Source organism: Carassius gibelio, chromosome B24 (assembly GCF_023724105.1).
Source record: "Carassius gibelio isolate Cgi1373 ecotype wild population from Czech Republic chromosome B24, carGib1.2-hapl.c, whole genome shotgun sequence".
Lineage (NCBI taxonomy): Eukaryota > Metazoa > Chordata > Actinopteri > Cypriniformes > Cyprinidae > Carassius > Carassius gibelio.
The window spans coordinates 21334770-21353940 of record NC_068419.1 but is presented as its reverse complement, the minus strand read 5'-3'; the positions used below and the strand labels follow the sequence as shown (position 1 = coordinate 21353940).

At 36.9% G+C, this 19171-nt stretch overlaps 1 protein-coding gene across 1 annotated transcript in view; it reads left to right on the top strand.

Moving 5' to 3' along the window:
* Positions 1–19171, top strand: part of myo3a (myosin IIIA) — an 84249-nt gene that overhangs the window by 28130 nt on the left and 36948 nt on the right. The window contains exons 4-7 of the mRNA XM_052596830.1: positions 7534–7638; positions 7742–7841; positions 16385–16461; positions 18514–18659. Of these exons, the coding sequence (XP_052452790.1) occupies positions 7534–7638; positions 7742–7841; positions 16385–16461; positions 18514–18659 (428 nt within the window). The remainder of the gene's footprint in view (positions 1–7533; positions 7639–7741; positions 7842–16384; positions 16462–18513; positions 18660–19171) is intronic.

Below are 19171 nucleotides of genomic sequence, written 5' to 3'. Positions count from 1 at the left end.
TAAACTGTCCATCTGTCCAGGTCAGATGCAAGTAAAAACATATACACACAGGAGACCTACTTGAATTACATTTATTGTATAAAGTGTTATGTAAATAAAAGGGAATTGACTTGACTGCCAAATTGCTATGATCTGATTCTTTCTTAACTACTGTTTTCTCAAATCTATTTCTTCATAACTTTTTTGATTCTATATTCATAGAGATACTGATTTTCTCTTTGTCTCTGTTGGTAAAGCGAGAAAAAAAGTGTGGCACTTTAGATGACGTTACTGAATGCACCTGAACCTGGACATGAATGTTGCAGTACCTGAAGGAAGTGTTTAGTAAAACATACAAGTTGATCACTGTCAGATAAGTGTCTTACTCTCTCTATCTGTAGGTGTCAGTGTGAAATTGAATGATGGCAGGTGTTCTCAGGCTGATGTTGTCATGACGTAATGAGGTCAGCTTTGCTCTTTAGTCTTCATGGCAGTCTGACACTATGAAACACTGTACACATTTAACAGCAGAAACTGAGATTCAAACTAACTTTGGATGATTTATGTCTGTGATTTTAGTGCTGGCATATTTGTTTTCGTCTGTAATTGTGAATATTGTGAATAATTGTTTTCAGGGCTGGGGAGTAAAGAAATACATGTAACAGTGTTACGTATTTAAAATACAAAATATGAGTAACTGTATTTTGTTATAAATACATTTTAAATAAGGGGTAATAAGATTAGTTACATCTGAAAAGTATTTTAGATTACCCAACTGATTACTTTTAATTTAAATTTAATCATTTCATAGTGACTCTAGGGGTCGTAAGTTCGTATGTAACCATGGTTACATTCGTAACCTGAGACGTTCCCTTTCAATGGAACTTTGACCTGTGTCCTCTAATGGTTGCTATGGGGAACAGTATACCAAACTAAATACTGCAAGGAAAACTCACAGAGGATTAGTACACATATAACCACCGGCAATTTGATACATATATAAGGATATATATAATGGATACCTGCGCTGATGCCCTGCTCAAGGGGCGACTCCTTTTAGTCCGGACCATCAGTAAGGTGGTTACTATGAACATAGAACCAACCAAAACATCCTAGGTCCACCATAGGAGATTGTTATGCAAAAGTTCCCACCAATCCTCAGTCAGGTGGAGAGCTGGTGGTTACAGGGGAATTAGGAAGGAGAGGATAAGGGCAGATGTATAAACCCCCAAAGTGAATGATTAGATACCTAAGTATTGCTCTGATTTGGACGAGAACGCTGATGCCTCATATGGATCGCATCCCTTAGGTCTTGCCTACCTCCTTGTGACCCACGATTCCTCCCCGCAGGTAGGGGAGAAGCACGAGTCGCGACACTAGCCTTCTGTGCCCATCTCTGATCCTCAGATACAGACGGACCAGGACCCCTATGTTGCTCAGGGCTCAGACCTGGATCTTCCTGGAATGAAAGATTTGAAGGCAGCTGAGCGCGCCTTTGCCTCCATGAAACTTCTAAACTACCGTCTCATCAGAGGAACTGAAAAGTTTGGAAGGTGAAACAGGAGCTTCGAGAAGAAAGCCCCTTTCTTTCTTCCCAATGTCTGCCAGGTTCACCCACAGATGTCTCTCCGTTACCACCTTGGCTGCCATAAACCTTCACATGGCGGAGGCAACCTGCTTGGTAGCACGGAGAGAGAGATTTGTGGTGCGGCGCTGCTCGGCTACCTGATCAGGAAAAAGGCCCTCACCTTTATCCAGGTCTTTTAGCAGATCAGCCTGATATGCTTAAAGCACCGCCATCATGTGCAATGAAGCCATAGCCTGACCTGCTGCGTATGCCTTGCCATTTAAGCAAGATGTATCCTGAAGGGGCTTAGATGGCAAGGATGGAGATTTAAGAGAGAACATCACCCACAGAAAGATAGCTAGCAAGTGTCTCTTCTACAGGGGGCATCCTCTCATAGCCGATTTTGCGCATCGCCTTGATGTTGGTATAACTCTTATGCTGAAACCAATAGATACGAGAAGAAATTGGCCTCTTCCATTCCTTTTCGATTTCTGCATGGAGACCAGGAAGAAATGGAAGGCTCACCTGAGCTGGAGGGCTATGGTCAGAAAGATAATGCTCGTCGAGCTGACCTCACCATGTCACCTTGCTAGCGCGCTTCCAAGGCTCAGCCTCAGCTTCTTTGTCATCCTCGGACATTTCCTACTCTTCCTGGGTAGAACCCAGCAGAGCACTAACCTCAGTATTGGAAAGTGTTAAAGATATAACATCATCCTCCCAAGGCTCACTCTCGTTCACCGCCGATGAGCGCGAAAGGGAAAGTCTCTCTCTAAACTCCACAGCCAGATCCACCTGTGATCCCCACAAGCTCACTCTCCTCCATGCCTAAGCAGCAGCAGTGGGAAGCAGATGGCTGCCCCTCTTTCCTCGAAAAGAGAGACAAACAAGAGCACAGCTTTTTAATTGAAAAATGCTCACAATGCACACAGATTGCCCCCTCACGGACATCGCAAGCATGCTCCTCACCCAAACAAATGACACAAAGACTGTGTGTGTCATCGGGTGTCGAATAACACAGACATGGATGCACATACTGTCTAAATGCTTTGCTAGTAGTCACCATGAGAAAGATTGCTCTTACCACGTTCAGATGCACGCTTCAAATAGAACAGTCAATGAAGACGAAGAAGAGAATGACGTGTTGTCCCGATGCCTATTTATCCATAGTCGCATCGCTAGTGACTTCAGGGGCTGTCGCCAGCCAGCTCACTGGTGTTTTTACAATGTATGACACTGGTCATGACAAGGCGTTCCCCATAGCGATCCCTAGAGGACGCAGTTCAAAGTTCCATTGCTGCATGCAGCAGCCTGTTCATTTAGCATTTGTTTTAAAATTCCAAGTATGCTAGATTTTGCTGATCATGCTGATTTGTCCACAGTAAAGTTCAGCCAATGTCTTTCTTTTTTTTTTCTTTTTTTTCGGGCTAGTTAAATTCATTTTTAACTAACCTGAAGAATGCCTGCCATTTTAAAATTTTGTGAGCCCTGAGGTGTGTTTCCCAAAAGCATCGTTAATAACGACATTGCTTGCGACCGTGGGAAACAAGCCCTGTCAATTTTGACTTGCCGATTCTTTTGTGCCGATCGCTTCTCCATAGAGAGGATTATCATCAAAATTTGGTCCATTCATTAAACAAATCTATTGTATAAGTTGGACAACTGTGCCAGTTGTTTTGGCTACTTTTATTATGTGTTTGGTGTGTCTGGATTAGTTTTGAAGCAAAATACAGCATGAAACAGCACGGAATCCCATTCATTGTATTCAAATCAAATTTATATTGATTGTAAGGTTTAAATGACAGAACATTTTTGTTGTTGTTGTTGTTCATAGAAATTCTGTGGAAAACTGATGTTGTTAAAAATAAAATGCAAAGGAAACACAAATCTTTTGACTGGTAGATGTCACTTTTATTTAGAGTTGTAAAGCAAGTTAATATGTTCCTTTGTGTTACATAGTTTAAGTATTTCAAAGTATTCTAAAGTATTTAGATTAATTTACTAAACCTGAGTAATCTAACAAAATACATTATTGATTACTTTTTAAAACTTGTATTTTGCAATCTGTAGTGAAATACATTTTAAATGTAACCTTCCCAGTCCTGATTGTTTTATATGTGTGATACAATGGCTTTTATTGTGAGCTAAAGGCAGTACAGTACAAATAAGACCAGGAGTGCATTATCACTATTAAAAAAATATAGGTTCTTTAACGTCTTTAACGTCCGTTGAACTTTTCCATTGCCCTAAAAGCTATTTGTAGCTGAAAAAAAAGGCTTATTAGATTATTAAAATGTTCTTAATGCTGTATAACTGTAAAAACATTCTATTGGCACCTTTAGTTTAGGAGTGTAGGGTCCATTTTTGAATCCATATTAACTAAGGTTTGTTTTATTGAACAACTTGATTACCAATTACCTTCAGTCACTGCATCAGCAACTCAAATGAAGAATATGTTTGCTGCCACCTCTGTGCTTTACTCTGAAGTATGTACTGTAGATGAAATGGGCAGCTCCCTGCAGTTAACTCAATTAACTTTGGTAAACCGTACTGAAACAGGAAGGAGTGCTACAATGCCAAAGGCCCCTCTGGCACAGTAATAATGAGATTTCAAAATGGGCCCGGAGCTGTGGGAATACTCCATTTCACACCCATCAACATACTTTTTTGTTCAAGTGTCTACCTCTCACCTCTCTTGTTCTTGTTTCTTGTTCAGGACAGATTTGAAGACATTTAGTATTATAGCAATTGCTCAGTAATGGATCTTCTGCAGTGAATGTGTGTAATAATAATCATCCAAGCCTTTTTTACTTTAAACGGATGCTTCCAGCAAAAATACAAGTCCTCTATCCATAATATTGCTTTCGAAAAGTTGTCTGAATGAGGATAGAAAAATGATCACCGTTTGTAAGCAAAAACTGTCTAAACAAATATGTGAATTACAGGACAGCACGGGAGGGACTTTTCACTGGAAGAAGCATTCATATAAATTTTGGGTTCATATTTTGACCAGAAGCTACATTTTGGAGTTTAATTGCCTAGATGATAGATTTATTTCTTACAAACATGCTGGCTGTACCTCATTTTGATGGCACCCATTCAATGCCGAGGATTCACTATTGAGCAAGTGACTTGCTTTCTCAAAATCATCTAAAAAAATATTGTTTTGATTAAGAAATAAACTCCACTACATCTTGCATGGCCTGAGAGTGAGTTAATGTTAAGCAAATATGCAAAGCATTTACCATCGCTCTTTTTTTTTTTATGATCCAGTAATTTCAGTAGAAATACGGTCATTCTAGAATTGTGCGCAAAATATTTCCCCATGCAGATTTCACGATAGCCTAAGGTGGTTACGCTGCACTGTCAGTAAGTGCATTCAGTGGTTTTTAATGACTAATTCTCATGGTTTCATCACCACACCAGTAGGCGATGACAGAATGAGTCGCTGAATCATTCAGCCAACTTGTTTAAAAACACTGATGGGATGTAACTTCACTACTGAGCCTGCGACACAAAAAAAAAAAAACTGTCTGCAGTGAGTTTGTTTTTGAAATATTTTCATTTAAGTAAAAAGAGATGTTTAAAATGTAAGTCATAGTAATTAATTTATTGAACAATCACAGTTGCAGTTGTGCTGTTAGTCTTTGTTTTTAACAAATAAAAAGAGATGCACTGATTTGAAGTTATTGTTTTATGCAAATATGCACTAGACAGAAGTGTTTGACCACTGCACTTGTAGCTCGCATCTTCTTGTGCTTGACACAGCGTTCTAAGTGACGTGACATTCAGCCAAGTATGGTGACCCATACTCAGAATTTGTGCTCTGCATTTAACCCATCCAAAGTGCACACACACAGAGCAGTTAACACACACACTGTGAACACACACCCGGAGCAGTGGGCAGCCATTTATGCTGTGGCGCCCGGGGAGCAGTTGGGGGTTCAATGCCTTGCTCAAGGGCACCTAAGTCGTGGTATTGAAGATGGAGAGAGAACTGTACATGCACTCCCCCCACCCACAATTCCTGCCGGCCCGGGACTCGAACTCACAACCTTTCAATTGGGAGTCCAACTCTCTAACCATTAGGCCACGACTTCCCAGACATGCATTCTAAGACATGCTCCAGTAAAGGTGCTCAAGTACAAAAATATATATGCATCTCTAGATCTTACATTTGTTTCTGCTCCATTTCTCTGCATTTTGTGTTTTAAAACACAAAAATGTATTTTGTGTGAATGGCCACCAAGTGCTACATTTTGAGATTTAAATCCCAACAGGTTTGTGCTACAGACATAAATGATTCCTCAAATTGGCTCAGTGGAGTGCGGTTACAAAAACTGGATCGAATATGGTTTTCCCCTGGCAGACAATATAAAACAGAAATTGAATATCATATATATATATATATATCATATCTGACTTCCCACCTGCAAGCAACGTATAACACCCTAGCATTCAGATAGCAATGTGCTAAAACAGCTCAAAACACCATAGCATTTCCTTGCCAACATCCTCTCACAATGCAGAAACGCAGTTATTACTGCAGTTCAGTTTCGTTCCACTATAGTGATACAGACATGACACAATTTAACTTTACATGTTTTCAGTTCTGCAGATGTTTGAGCTTTATGCATATTCAGGGAAATCAAGTCTACACAACCACCCATCCGAACCCCTTGGGATGAGTCTTGGAAATAGAAGTAAATGTATCTGAAAATGTAAATGGCCTCTCGGGACATAAAGTGATGTGAGTCATTGATGTTCCCTTTGAAGTGTTCAGTGTTCTGCTGAAAGGCCGGATCAAGCAGATTGTTTTCAAAGGATTTGTAATTGGGTGCATTACTAATGTTAGAGGCAATTTGCTGTTTTTTTTTCTTCATCGGTTAGATATGTTTTTTTTTTTTTTCTAAACTACAAGGTGCAAATCTCTGTCTCTTTCTTTCTATTTCTTTCAGCAAAATATAAGAGAATAGATTTAGCTATATTGTGAACAAGAGACTGTCAAAGCATTCATACAAACATTTTTGTCCCATTACAATAGCAGCGGGCCGAAGACAGCCGTGTTTGCCTTTGGTCGATTTAAATGGCTCTAAATAAGAGGGTATTGTTGTTGCCTTGGCAACATGTTAGACAATTTTATGTAATTTCCAGAGGGCTTGCCTTAGAAAAAAAGAACCATTTTCACCTCTGTGTCCTCTGACTGAAGACAAGCATTTAGCATTGATCATAACCACATCATCAACCCTTAGTAGGTTTATAGGATTCTGTTGCTATGAAAACTGCGTGTTAGACTAAAACTGATTTTTAAACATGCTTACCTGTGCCATTTAATATCTCTCTGTACATTTCAAACAGCTGCAATCTTTGTAAATATCCCTCTGTAAATTTCATATAGCAGTTTTTTCTTTACAGTATATGTTTTGTGTGTGTGTATTTTTTAAATTAATGTTTTATTAATTTATTATTATTATTATTATTATTATTATTATTATTATTATTATTATTATTACTTTATTAGAAACAGATTGTATTACTATATATAAGAACTTGATCTTTTTTCTTTCTTTTACCGGAAAAGGTGACTCTCTGTTTGCATATATTTGTCTTTATTTTATTTTATTTTAGCAGAATCCGGGTTTATTGCCATATATAACTGGTTGATTGTTTTTAATTAATTAATGTATTTATTTATATATTTTTATCTTATGTTTGTGTGTGTATATATATATATATATATATATATATATATATATATATATATATATATATATATATATATATATAATTATTATTATTATTATTACTATCATTATTATTATTACATTTTTTTTTATTATATATATTTTTTGTATTACCAGATATATCTATATATTGAATAACCACACAATACAACGTATATTTATGTGTTTGGATAAAAAAAAAAAGTTTTTCTTTTTTGTGAATGGTGTATTTGAATGCATTTCATGAATCCATGTATTTGTTTGCAGTTGTGTAATGGAGGGTCTGTCACCGATCTGGCTAAGGGTATGCTGAAAAGAGGAGAACGCATGGAGGAACCCATCATAGCCTACATCCTACATGAAGCTCTCATGGTAAAATCCAAAATCAAACCTGATCATCTACATTTTAAAATAAGAACACACATGCATCCTTTCAGTGAGTTTAGGTCTGTAACATGTGCTCTTGTCTCCGAAGGGTCTCCAGCATTTACACATCAATAAAACCATCCATCGAGATGTCAAGGGCAACAACATCCTGCTCACCACAGAAGGAGGAATCAAGCTGGTTGACTTCGGTGAGGAAGTTGTTCTTTTATTGGGAAGGGACTGCTGGCTATGAAAGAGAAAACCTGACTGACTGAGTGTGTGCTTGTTTGTGTGCGAGTGAGAGACCAGCAGCTTGTAAACAGTGTTTTATACACGGTCAATGCCATTACACGTGAGCGTTTCAGTGCTAATTAAATAGCACTTATTTCTTTTCATCAAGAGCAGTGCATTTATATGTACGGTGATGATGGATGTCTAACACACTTCCATTAAACCCCCTGTCTGTCATCATGTCATTGGGACAGAGGATATTGTCTGCATTCAGTTACTAATGATTTGCTTCTAGCTTTTCTTACCCAAATGAAGCTCTCTTATATAGAGCGTGTTGAAACAGAGCTGCATGATGAGATGCAGTCATAAAGGATTTATTGATTCCAGTTCACCTTAATGATTCTGTTTCCTTATCAGTTGCATCAGCAGATATTTGAGCAATTGAAGGAAGAATGGATGATGTTTATATTCACCACTTTAAGCTGCCTGTCTAGATATATACTGAGTGAAGGCAGAAGAAATGTGTAGTGGTAAGCAACATTACTGTACGACCACCGTACAGTAAATGTATTTGTGTGGCAATCAGTGGCAGAACTGTACATATTTACATAAGAGAATATGAAGAAACATGACTAAATGTGCAAATAGAATGTTTGATTGTTTAGTTTCTATAGGTTATTTACATTGTGTAACAATATTGTTATAGATAACTAAAACTAATTGAAGCATTTTTAGCAATTGAAATAAAGCTGAAATGTGTGTTTATATATATATATATATATATATATATATATATATATATATATATATATATATATATATATATATATATATATATATATATATATATATATATATATATATATACCTATGTTATTATAAATATTATAGAATTTCAGCTAAAACAGCTTAAGCTTAAAATTAGAAATGGTAATTTGTCAACTAAAGAAAATAGTTGGAAGTACTAAAACAACTTAAATTTAAATATAGGTGAATAAAAATGTAATATATAGACAAAACATAAATTTCAACCTAACAAATTAAAAGAAAAACTGAAAATGCAAAAATAAATAAATAAGGGAATTCAAAATATAGTAAAAAAATACTAAAATGTTACTTAATACTAAAGTAACACTGGCGTATAACAAATATTTTACTGTGGCTTTGAATATGGTTCATTCAATCTGAATTTAAAGTCATTATCCATGTTATAATGCAACTCAATTATTACATGTGCATGTTACACCAAATTCATCATTCATCAAAAAAAAAAAAAAAAAAAGAAGTTCTACTGAAGTACTGTCACAGATCGTCCAGGCTCAGCCACCTCCCGATCACAGCGAACCCGATCACCTGAATACTGATCACACACACACACACCTGTTACACAATCATTATCAGCTCTCATACAAAAGCACACACCTCACTTCACTCCAGTGTATGGTCTCGTTAGTGTTTCCTCCAGTGTGTTCTCCTGTCTTCCATTCCCTAGTTTGTTCCAGTTCTCATCTCCGTGGATTCTCTGTATACTCATCATCTGAGGTGTGTGCTGCCCGCTGTCTCCCTTTCAGGATCTCCTGCGAAAACCAGATACTGTTACATTCCTCATCTTCCCAAAAGACTGCTACATTGACTTGAATACTCACCTGTCCTTACCACCTGCTTCATTTGCTGAAAATAAACTACCCTTGTGTTTTCTAATCCTCAGTGTGAGTCTCCTTCCATAACAAATATGTTATTTTTATTATTATTATTATTATTATTATTAATAGTGTAATTATGTTCATAATTTGGTCATACTGTCAACCCCTATGAATTAAAAATAAAGAAAGAAATAAAAATCATTGTTGCACAATTCTAGCATGCACAAACAATAAAATAACTGAATAAAATTAACTAATAATATTTACTTTATTGTACTATACTTGGGATTTAGTGTATGAGTATACAATATGCACAAATAAATAAATTAAAATCTAAATTTATCTAAAAATATACATTTCAGCTTTTCTAAGGCATTCAAGGCGGTGTGATTTAATGTATACTCTGCTGTGCAATGCGCCCACCTTTATGTTTCACTGTATACGCAATATAACACTGCCTCTCTTCATTTATTACTTCATAAATCTGTCCTCATCTGAAAAACTGCAGATGTCCCAGAACCATTCATTGAAACAAATGTCATAAAAAATCAAACAGTTAATCTGTATTTTCTCAAAAGTGATACTAGTTCAAAATAACCAGCTCTTGTTTCCCAAGCACAAATACAACAGTGAAGCAGACCATTCCTGAATGCTTCTTTATATTACTTACGAAAAACGTGTGGCCTTTTCATGAAGGCAGTAAGTGGAGTATTTTAAGAGCTTCTTCCAGAACAGCATATACGAGAGCTTATAAACCTTTAGAAAGCTAGTAAATGCTTTTCTTGGGAATAAACAGCCAATCGTAGGCTTTTGTGATGTGGCTCCACACGTTCCCTTCACCCCCTCCACTATTAATTTCCAGCCTAAAATCCACTCTAAATGTAATCTCCTCTTATGTTATTCTCTAGACCGCATTTAGCCCCTGAGAGAAGATAGTTGCCCCCCCCCCCCCCCTCCCACCCCACAAACCCCCCCTCATAGGGGTATCAGCCCCAGAACAGAGGCACAATAAAGCCAGTAATTAGTTGACTGCATCCGAGGGACGCGGGAGATAACGGGACATTCTCCTCATTTTAGGGAGGGGGAAGGGGGATGGGCATATGGAGAGACAGGAGAAGTGGACTGAGCGCTGTGGAGAGAGAAAGGGAGACAAGAAAGAGTGTGATAGAGTGATGAGTCATGCCAGAAACTCAAAACTGCTGTAGCAAAGTTGCTGTCAGCAGAAAGAGCTTTCTGTCAGAGTTTGTCAAGGACATTGACTGAGCTCCTCTGTGACATCACAGAAATGTGATCAATAGAATTGCAGAGCATCACTATGGCCTGCTTTGAAGGGTTCAGGGTATGCCCAGTTGGTGTACTTTATGCTCTAAACTGCTTTGTTAACGTGCTCTTGATAACATAATAGCAACAAAATAATGTTTGTGGTTGTTAAAAGAGCCAGGTATAAGCTTTTGCGAAAAAGAAGTTCACTTAGTCATGCTCTTAAAAAGAGTTCATATTATTTTAAAATTATAAATAAAAGTATATACTTGCAAGTGCAAGTAAAATGTTATTGCATGTTAATTGCAAACCAATGAAAATTTATTTTTTAAGGGAATAATAATTCATTATATTGTCTTTGAAATATGACTGTCAAATGTCATGTCAAAAATGTATGCTAAACTAAAATAAACTTTAAAGGGATATTTAACCCAAAAATGAAAATTACCATATGATTTACTCACTCTCGAGTCATCGTAGATGTGAATGACTTTCTTCTTTGAGACAAATGTAAGTGCAGTTATATTAAAATAATGTCCTGGCTCTTCCTAGCTTTATGATGGCAATGAATGGATGTTCAGATTCAGTAGTCCAATAAAGTGCATCCATCCATCATAAAAAGTACTCCCCATGGCTCCGGCTGGTTAATAAAGGCCTTCTGAAGTGAACTGATGCATTTTGGTAAAAAAATCCATATGTAAAGCTTTATAAACCATAGCTTCTGCTAACTGTCATATTTGTGTACATGAGAAAGTGGGGTTCAACTGAAACTTTTTACAGGCATGTCATGTATTTAAATATATTTTTAATTGCACATTTGTTAAGATGAAGTTGTGATTTATTACATTGTAAATAATTTATCTTTAAAATGAATGTGAAATGACAAATTTTTAATGATGTGGTGCAGTTTAGTACATTTAAAGGATATTGATTTATAGAGTCTCACCAATATTCTGTTTTGCCGATTTTATCGGCCGATATGAGTCTGTCCTAAATATATCGGCATCAGCAAATAGTCTTAACCCTGTCCCTTAAAATTGCCATGACACTCATGCTTATCACATCGGTCACATCACATATCCTAAGTCAGCACAGTTTGTCAGTACAGCCAGTAACTTAGCAGATTGAAAAATTTGTATCTCTCTACAGTCCAATACATGATGGTGGTCTGTTGAATGGTGATTTAACGCAACATTGTTGCCAAGTTGGTGAGACGCAATGCTATAGTAAATAAACAATGTCCCCATCTTTTATTCTCACAATGAACTAATCTTACTCATTTGCTACATTAGTACCACATTAGGGCACAATCCAGAATTATTTTTCACTGAATTTTACAGAATTTGACATATTTTTGATGAATAAATGAAAACAGGTCAATACACTTAAATCAAATCACTATAGACTAGTGTCTGTGAATATTAAACTGCAAAATGACTAAATATGAATCCTCATGTTCTTAATTCAATGTATATACATTTAGCTCTATTTGTGTTTATAGTTGTTTATAATAAGTGAAGTTTACTGTTTAGTGCATTGATGTCAGACACATTTTGGAAAATAAAGTTTATTGTTTAATACCCTGACTCCATTATATATCTTTGTCACATGTCAAGTGTTTGATCACCACATTTGAGTGATCATTGCAAAAAATTTGTTTATGTGTATATTTTCTGTATATGTAAATTCTGTTATCCATATAAAGTACCAGTCAAAAGTCTGGACATCATTTTTTTACTCCATAATATCGGTATCAGTATCGGCCCCAAAACCCATATCAGTTGGGCTCTATTAATGTATATAAAAATCTAATATCAAACAGATTACAGTTACTTTAGTGTACTTTAAAGCATGACTAACACTAAAAACAGGGGGAAGGGTAACGACAATTCCAAGTGCCCCGGTGAGGGAGAGGGGGCCGGGGCCTGGGGGGCAGTGATGTCATACAGCATGGTCACGATGTACAAGTTTCCCTCCCTCTCTCTTTCTCTCTCTCCTCTCTCTCTATTTATCTCTCTCTCTCTATAGTGTTTGAGTATACAAATTGGACTTGTCATTGTTTCAACATAGACTAAACATTCTCATAAAAACCCCAGTGCTCAAAATATATGGTTTTCAAATCTGCATAATTTAACATGAAGCATTTACATAAGCAGTGCATGCAGAGTGGCTGATTAGTGTTAATGCAGCCGCATGAATGCAAAATTGTAATGTGGCATTAGAGCATGACACAAAGACATGTTTCTGAAAGGTCTTTCAGGCTTTAAAGGTCTCATGAAAAATCGTACATTTGTAGCTTTTAGCTGAGGCCATATGTTAAAGTATCTCTAAAGATTGACAAACTTTTAACAGATACACATATCTAAAATGTGCTGTCTTTCTCTTGGACCAAAACTATTGATGACACATTCTACCTCTCGAGGTTATCTGTCTACATAGTCCCAAGTCCTTCTCTAGTCACTATCCTGAGCTGTGACATAATCTGAGGAATTAAAGTCTAAACACAAGGCCTTGGAGTGGTATCTCTCCTGATCCAAACTATTCATTTCCAATTTGAGTACTATTTATGTAACCTTAATAACCAAATCATGTACCCCGTCTTCATTTGAGAAAGGGCTTGAAGGGCACTGCATTCATATGGAGTAGAACACTCATATTTTATTCTAATATGATGACAAGAGTCATGAACCTAAAAAAATGAATGTCATACCTATTGTTTCTTACAAATACAACATATTTATCATCATCTTTCTTTTTTTAGCATGTTTTTTCTCAGTGTATTATGTTATCAACAACTAGTTTGTTAGTTGTTGTAATCAAAGTGTGAAAAGCCAGTTATCAATAAGGCCAATTCAGCAAAAAGGTACAGAGAGGCAGTGTTATGATTTGTATATAGTAAACCACTTCAGCTATGAATATATGCACAATACAGCAAATCATTGAGGGTCTAATAGTTATGATAATATACAACATTAGGTCGAAAATACTAGTGATTTTTTTCACACTAAAATCACAATTCTTTTGAGTCTTGAGGCTACACTATTTAATTTTTATTTTAATAAAAAAAAAAAAAAAAAAAAAAAAAAAACATTTTACAGATTTTCCCAATTTTTTCCATTGTAAGTGCCTACAACTTACATTTTAGATTTATTTATTTTCCTGCTTGCTTGCTTACTTGGCCATTCATTCATCCATTCATCCATCCATCCATCCATCCATTCATTCATTCATTCATTCATTTATTCAAACAATCAAGCATTCAGTATCACAACTATCCATTTTGATAGTTGGCTGTCTAGTCTGTGTACATATATATTTATTTATTTCAGAAGGTATTGCTTGATGCCTTAACCCCAAACATATAGTGAAAGCAGGCAATTCAATATTTTCTATTCTCAGTCTGCGTCAAACCATGCAAACCTCACTTGAATGTCGCTCCGTTTACCCTGTCAACCTAATTTTTCCAAAAAGAGTGCATTTGTTGAGTGGTTGGTTGGAGACGTGCTGAGGGGGATATCTGTCTCCCACTGTCAGGAATGGAGCCACGGCGAGTGGGTGGCTGTCGGACCGTGGCTGTACGCGGAGGTTCCACGTGCCCACGTCTCAGAGTGCTCCGAGTCACGCAGGGCTAATGCGTTATCCGTGTGAAGGGGCTCACGCTATGCTGAGCAGATAAAGCCCCCACACTGACTCATCTGAACGAAGGAAAAAAGCCATTTGTTAGACAAAAAGAGCAAGAGGGAGGGTGTGTGTGTGTGTGTGTGTGTGTGGAGGGGGTGCTTTAGTGGCTTTGTCATGAATATTCTAATTGCCAGTGTTATCTCTGATGATTATTAAGACTGGCCCCGGGGCCCTGTGCAGATCTAATGTAGCAGAAAAGGAACAGCCGCAGGAGACTGTTTAGTGCTGTGTGTGTGTTTAACTGTTATTCTTCAATACGTCTATTGTCTGTTGTCCATTTACAGCCCACAGCATATGTGAATCCATGTTTCTGTATTTGTCTCTGGTGTAGTGGGGATTTCATGTGTTTGAGAGTCTTGTGAACGCAACGAATCCTTTTTGACACTGCCAGGAATGGGTTGTTTGCTGGTGATTCAACAGCTCTAATCCGATCAGAAGCTGATGGAAGATTCCTTTAGAAACATTCTAAATATGAATCACGTGTTCGTTGTTAAATTTAGCCGTCCGGCATAATCTGCTCCAATCGAAACATTTCAGAAACCGTGTGATCTACAGATTTGTGTTTCTTCACAGCAGAAATCCAATTTTCTAACATCTTGTTTCCCGGGAAAAATATTTACATATACTGACGTTTGTGCTTAGAACAAATGACACTGGATTTGCATTTTCTGAAGAAAAGAATAGTGTTCGTTTTAGGTAAGTTTAGGTTTTAGGCTTTGGTTTAGCTATTTAGCTGACTATAGATATTTACATAGAAGCAAAATAGAAAAGACCAGTCGCAACTCACTATGCAAACAGATACAAGAAAGAACAATCAGATTTCAAATGTAAGTGTTATGATGATATCACTGATATTGGTGAATATTGGACATTGGAGTATTTCTCTTAAAGTAAATTCAAAATTTTGTCGTGAATTACTTAAAAATAATAGTATTTACAACTAATATCATTCATTTAATAATACGAATACGGATAAGAATTGTTAAAATCAAAATGTAAAACTGATCTCAGTCAAATGTCAAATCTATCATATTCACATCAATAGTTAGTAGATTGTATGCTCCAATCCATAAAGGTTTGGTAATGTTGACTGTTGTTCTGCAAATTTTGGCAAACCAAATCTAGTTATTTCAATAGTAAACTACTTGAGGACACAGGAGTTCCTCACATAGATCTCCCAAGCTGCTTGGTTTGTGTGATCTGTGTGACCTTTTTTCCTGCACATTTGACCTCACCATAAAAGCTAAACTTGCACTGTGAAAAGTGGTAACCTGTCATTGTTATTTAAAATTTTAGTTCTACTTGATTTAACCCATATTATGTCATTTTGGTGATACAAATTAATATATTAAGGTTGCAAATGGTTAACCAGTGATAGTAAAACATATTTTTGACAAATGAATCCAGTTAATCTACTGTTACTTCTTTTAGTGTAATATTTTTTCAGTGATGTTTAACACTAACCACTATCATTTTATATCCTTGCAAGCACCATTCTTTCCTTAAATCAAGTAAGATTCTTACATAATTTAGCTTCTTATGTAAATTGTACACGCTTAAAGGAATAGTTGACCTCCCAAAAATCTTCTTCCTTTTCTCTCCATCATGTCTTGTAAAACCCATATGACTTATAACATAATGTCCGTTCTGCTTTTACAGTGACAGTGAAGGGTGACCACAGCTCTTAAATAGGATTTTCAAGTCAAGATTTTATGTAAGGCTCATGGGTCAGCGCTGGGTTACTATGATCAATGCATCCAAGACAACACATTCTTTTTTCTTTGTGACCATGGTTGATCTCTATTCAAATTGTGTTTCCATTGCCACTCGGCTAGCACAGACAATCCAAAGACATTCCTTGAATCCAGAAGCCATCCATTGAATCTGTACGGATAACTACCTTGCATGATGCTTTGTTGGTTTCTTCTTCTGATCAGGGGTATCGGCCCAGCTTACAAACACCCGGCTACGGAGGAACACTTCGGTCGGAACACCCTTCTGGATGGCCCCTGAGGTAGGACCGTTGGCAAGTAGTTTGCAAAACATGGAGGTGACTTTGTGGGCTGCAAATGTTTTTTCGTTGACTTAGTTTTTCCATAAGATTTCCATATGAGACAGGAGAGAAGGACTGCAGCTCTGAAGCTGTTTTGAGAGTTGTAGCCAAAATTTTCATATGACTCAAGGGTAGAGGCTTACGTGCCTCAATTTGTTCTAGGTGTCAATACAATCAAAACACATACGGAGATTTTATTATTAGTGCATTTTTAGATTGGGGAACATTGTAGGTTCATTTCTGGACTTATTGCGTGGATTAAACACTAAAGACGCTGGACAGTTTAGTTGTGCTTCTTATTCTGAGGTAAGACCACCTGTTTTCCATTCTGCGGTTTTCTGTCCAGAGGTTTATGCTACAATAATAAAGTTTAATGTACAGGTCTAAGCTTATTTATTTTTAATTGAGAAATAAGTTGTTGATTTTTTCTTCTTCTTCAAAAAAGGCATGTTTTTGTTAGCAGCTCTTTTGCTTAGATTATTTATTTATTTTTTTAATTTTTAATTTTTTTTTCCGCATCACTGCTTAGTCTCTCGCCCTTTTAAATTATATTTCTATTTCTATATTTTGAAATAATATAAATTCAACATGCTTTTAGTTTGTGTAATATTGTATTTTCTGTATTAGTAAATTATTATTATTCTGCACTATAAGGTCCCAGTTTCAGTTGCTTTTGTAGTATTACAACTAGAGATGCTCCGATTGCAGTTTTCCTGGCCAATTCCGATTTTTTATTCTGTTTCTCATTCTAGGAACTAAAAATCACAGCAAAGAAAGAAAGAAAGAAAGAAAGAAAGAAAGAAAGATAATTTATGGGCATTTCCCTTGACCTTATTAAATGTATGTGTCATCTTTCACATCAACTTCTTACATGTTTTCAGTTAGTTGTTTACACTGTAGATTTGTTACCCATTAGATGAAATCATTATTAACAAAATCCGTCTTTGTGTTGGAGAGGAAACAGAAGCGTTAGATGTATTTATAAAGACTATTTGAGAAACCTGAGGTGGTATAAATAATGTTATAAGATTAATTTAAATATTTTTGAACATACAAATAAGAAATGTTGGAAAAAAAAAACATAATGCGTTAAATATGAAACCACCAGTAGGTGGTGGCAAATGGTTGTTAGTCATTTAGTAATTCGTTCAACTGATTCATTCAAATGGATAATTAATTCAGAAACGAGGCAAGTGACAGAATGGGTTAAGGTGGGCGTAGCCTACACAGTGCGATTTTTGCTGTTGTATGAGTTCGCTTGCAATTTTTCAATCGTGTGAAAATCGTGTGTGCTCGCTTTGGTCGCGGATTGTATCATGTGCAAGCCGAGCAGAGTGCCTTATACGAGCACTTCCCGACCTCCCTCCCATCTGGTTTACGAGGGCACAGGAAGTGTCCTCCTATACCATGTTTACATTGTAATATGTCATTTATAGATATTTGTGTCCCCATAAACCATATACAAGAACACACACTCTAGGGTGACCAGAGGTTTCCTGTTGCTGAAATATAACCTCATTCGTACGATTTCAAATAACTCACTCGGGACATGTGCGTGGACATACAATCTTCTGACCATCCGAATTCGCACCGTGTACGCCCGCCTTTACTGAATCATTGACTCCCTTGAGTCATTCAAAAATAGGGATTCATTTAGTAGTGAATCAGAGACACAAAACAGTTCTGCCGTGGCTTTGGAACTATTTTCGTTTGCAAAATTATGCAAAAACAGTCAATAGTATTGTGTCAAAAGTGTCACTTTTTAACTTGTTTATTGGACTGCCATTGTACAAAATCAGTGTCACATTGCAATTATGCTGATATTCGGGAAACATCTGTTTTGGTGTCATTAGTCATTGTCAGTCAGATTATGATCAGTAGACATGGCAATACAATATGTGAAACATATTGTTCAACTGTGGAATTTCTGTGCTTTGGTGACACTGTTCAACAGTCAGTGTTCGTCATAAACATTTACAGTTCAGTAATGACTGTGTTTGTGTATTTGAGCAGGTCATCGCGTGTGAGCAGCAGCTCGACTCCACATATGATGAGCGCTGTGACGTGTGGTCTCTGGGTATCACAGCCATAGAGCTGGGTGATGGAGACCCGCCCCTTGCTGATCTTCATCCAATGAGAGCTCTCTTCAAAATTCCAAGGTGACGCCCTTATTAGGTTTGACAGTTGTTGTACACAAACATTGATTTGCATGACTACTTTACAAAATATTCAATAAGACCTCACAGTCCACAAGGTCTGGTTTGTGTCAGTATTTGGAATAATTTGTGGTTTAAGCATGCAGGTGGAAAGCACTGCTGCTTGCTTGGGCCTTGGAGCTGTCAGAAGCCAGGCTGGTTTTCATTCTTCGGTCTTTTTAGTGCAGGATTAATGTACATCGGTTTCTTGAAATGCATGTATCTTTGTGGACACAAGAAACAGAGCAAGCAATTTTTCTCTCCATTCTCTCCATCCACCTGTCCGAAGGTGAAATGTGATTGTTTACTCTTTTCAGACTCTAGTGTCATCTTGATGGTGCAGCACTTTTGTGTTATAATACGCCTCACACACATTGAGCGCTGTGCTGTCAGAGCAGTGGTGTTCTGACTGCAGTCAGTGGTGGGGGTGGGGGGTATAATCACAGAGCGGTGTGGTAATGTTTCTGACTGCTCAT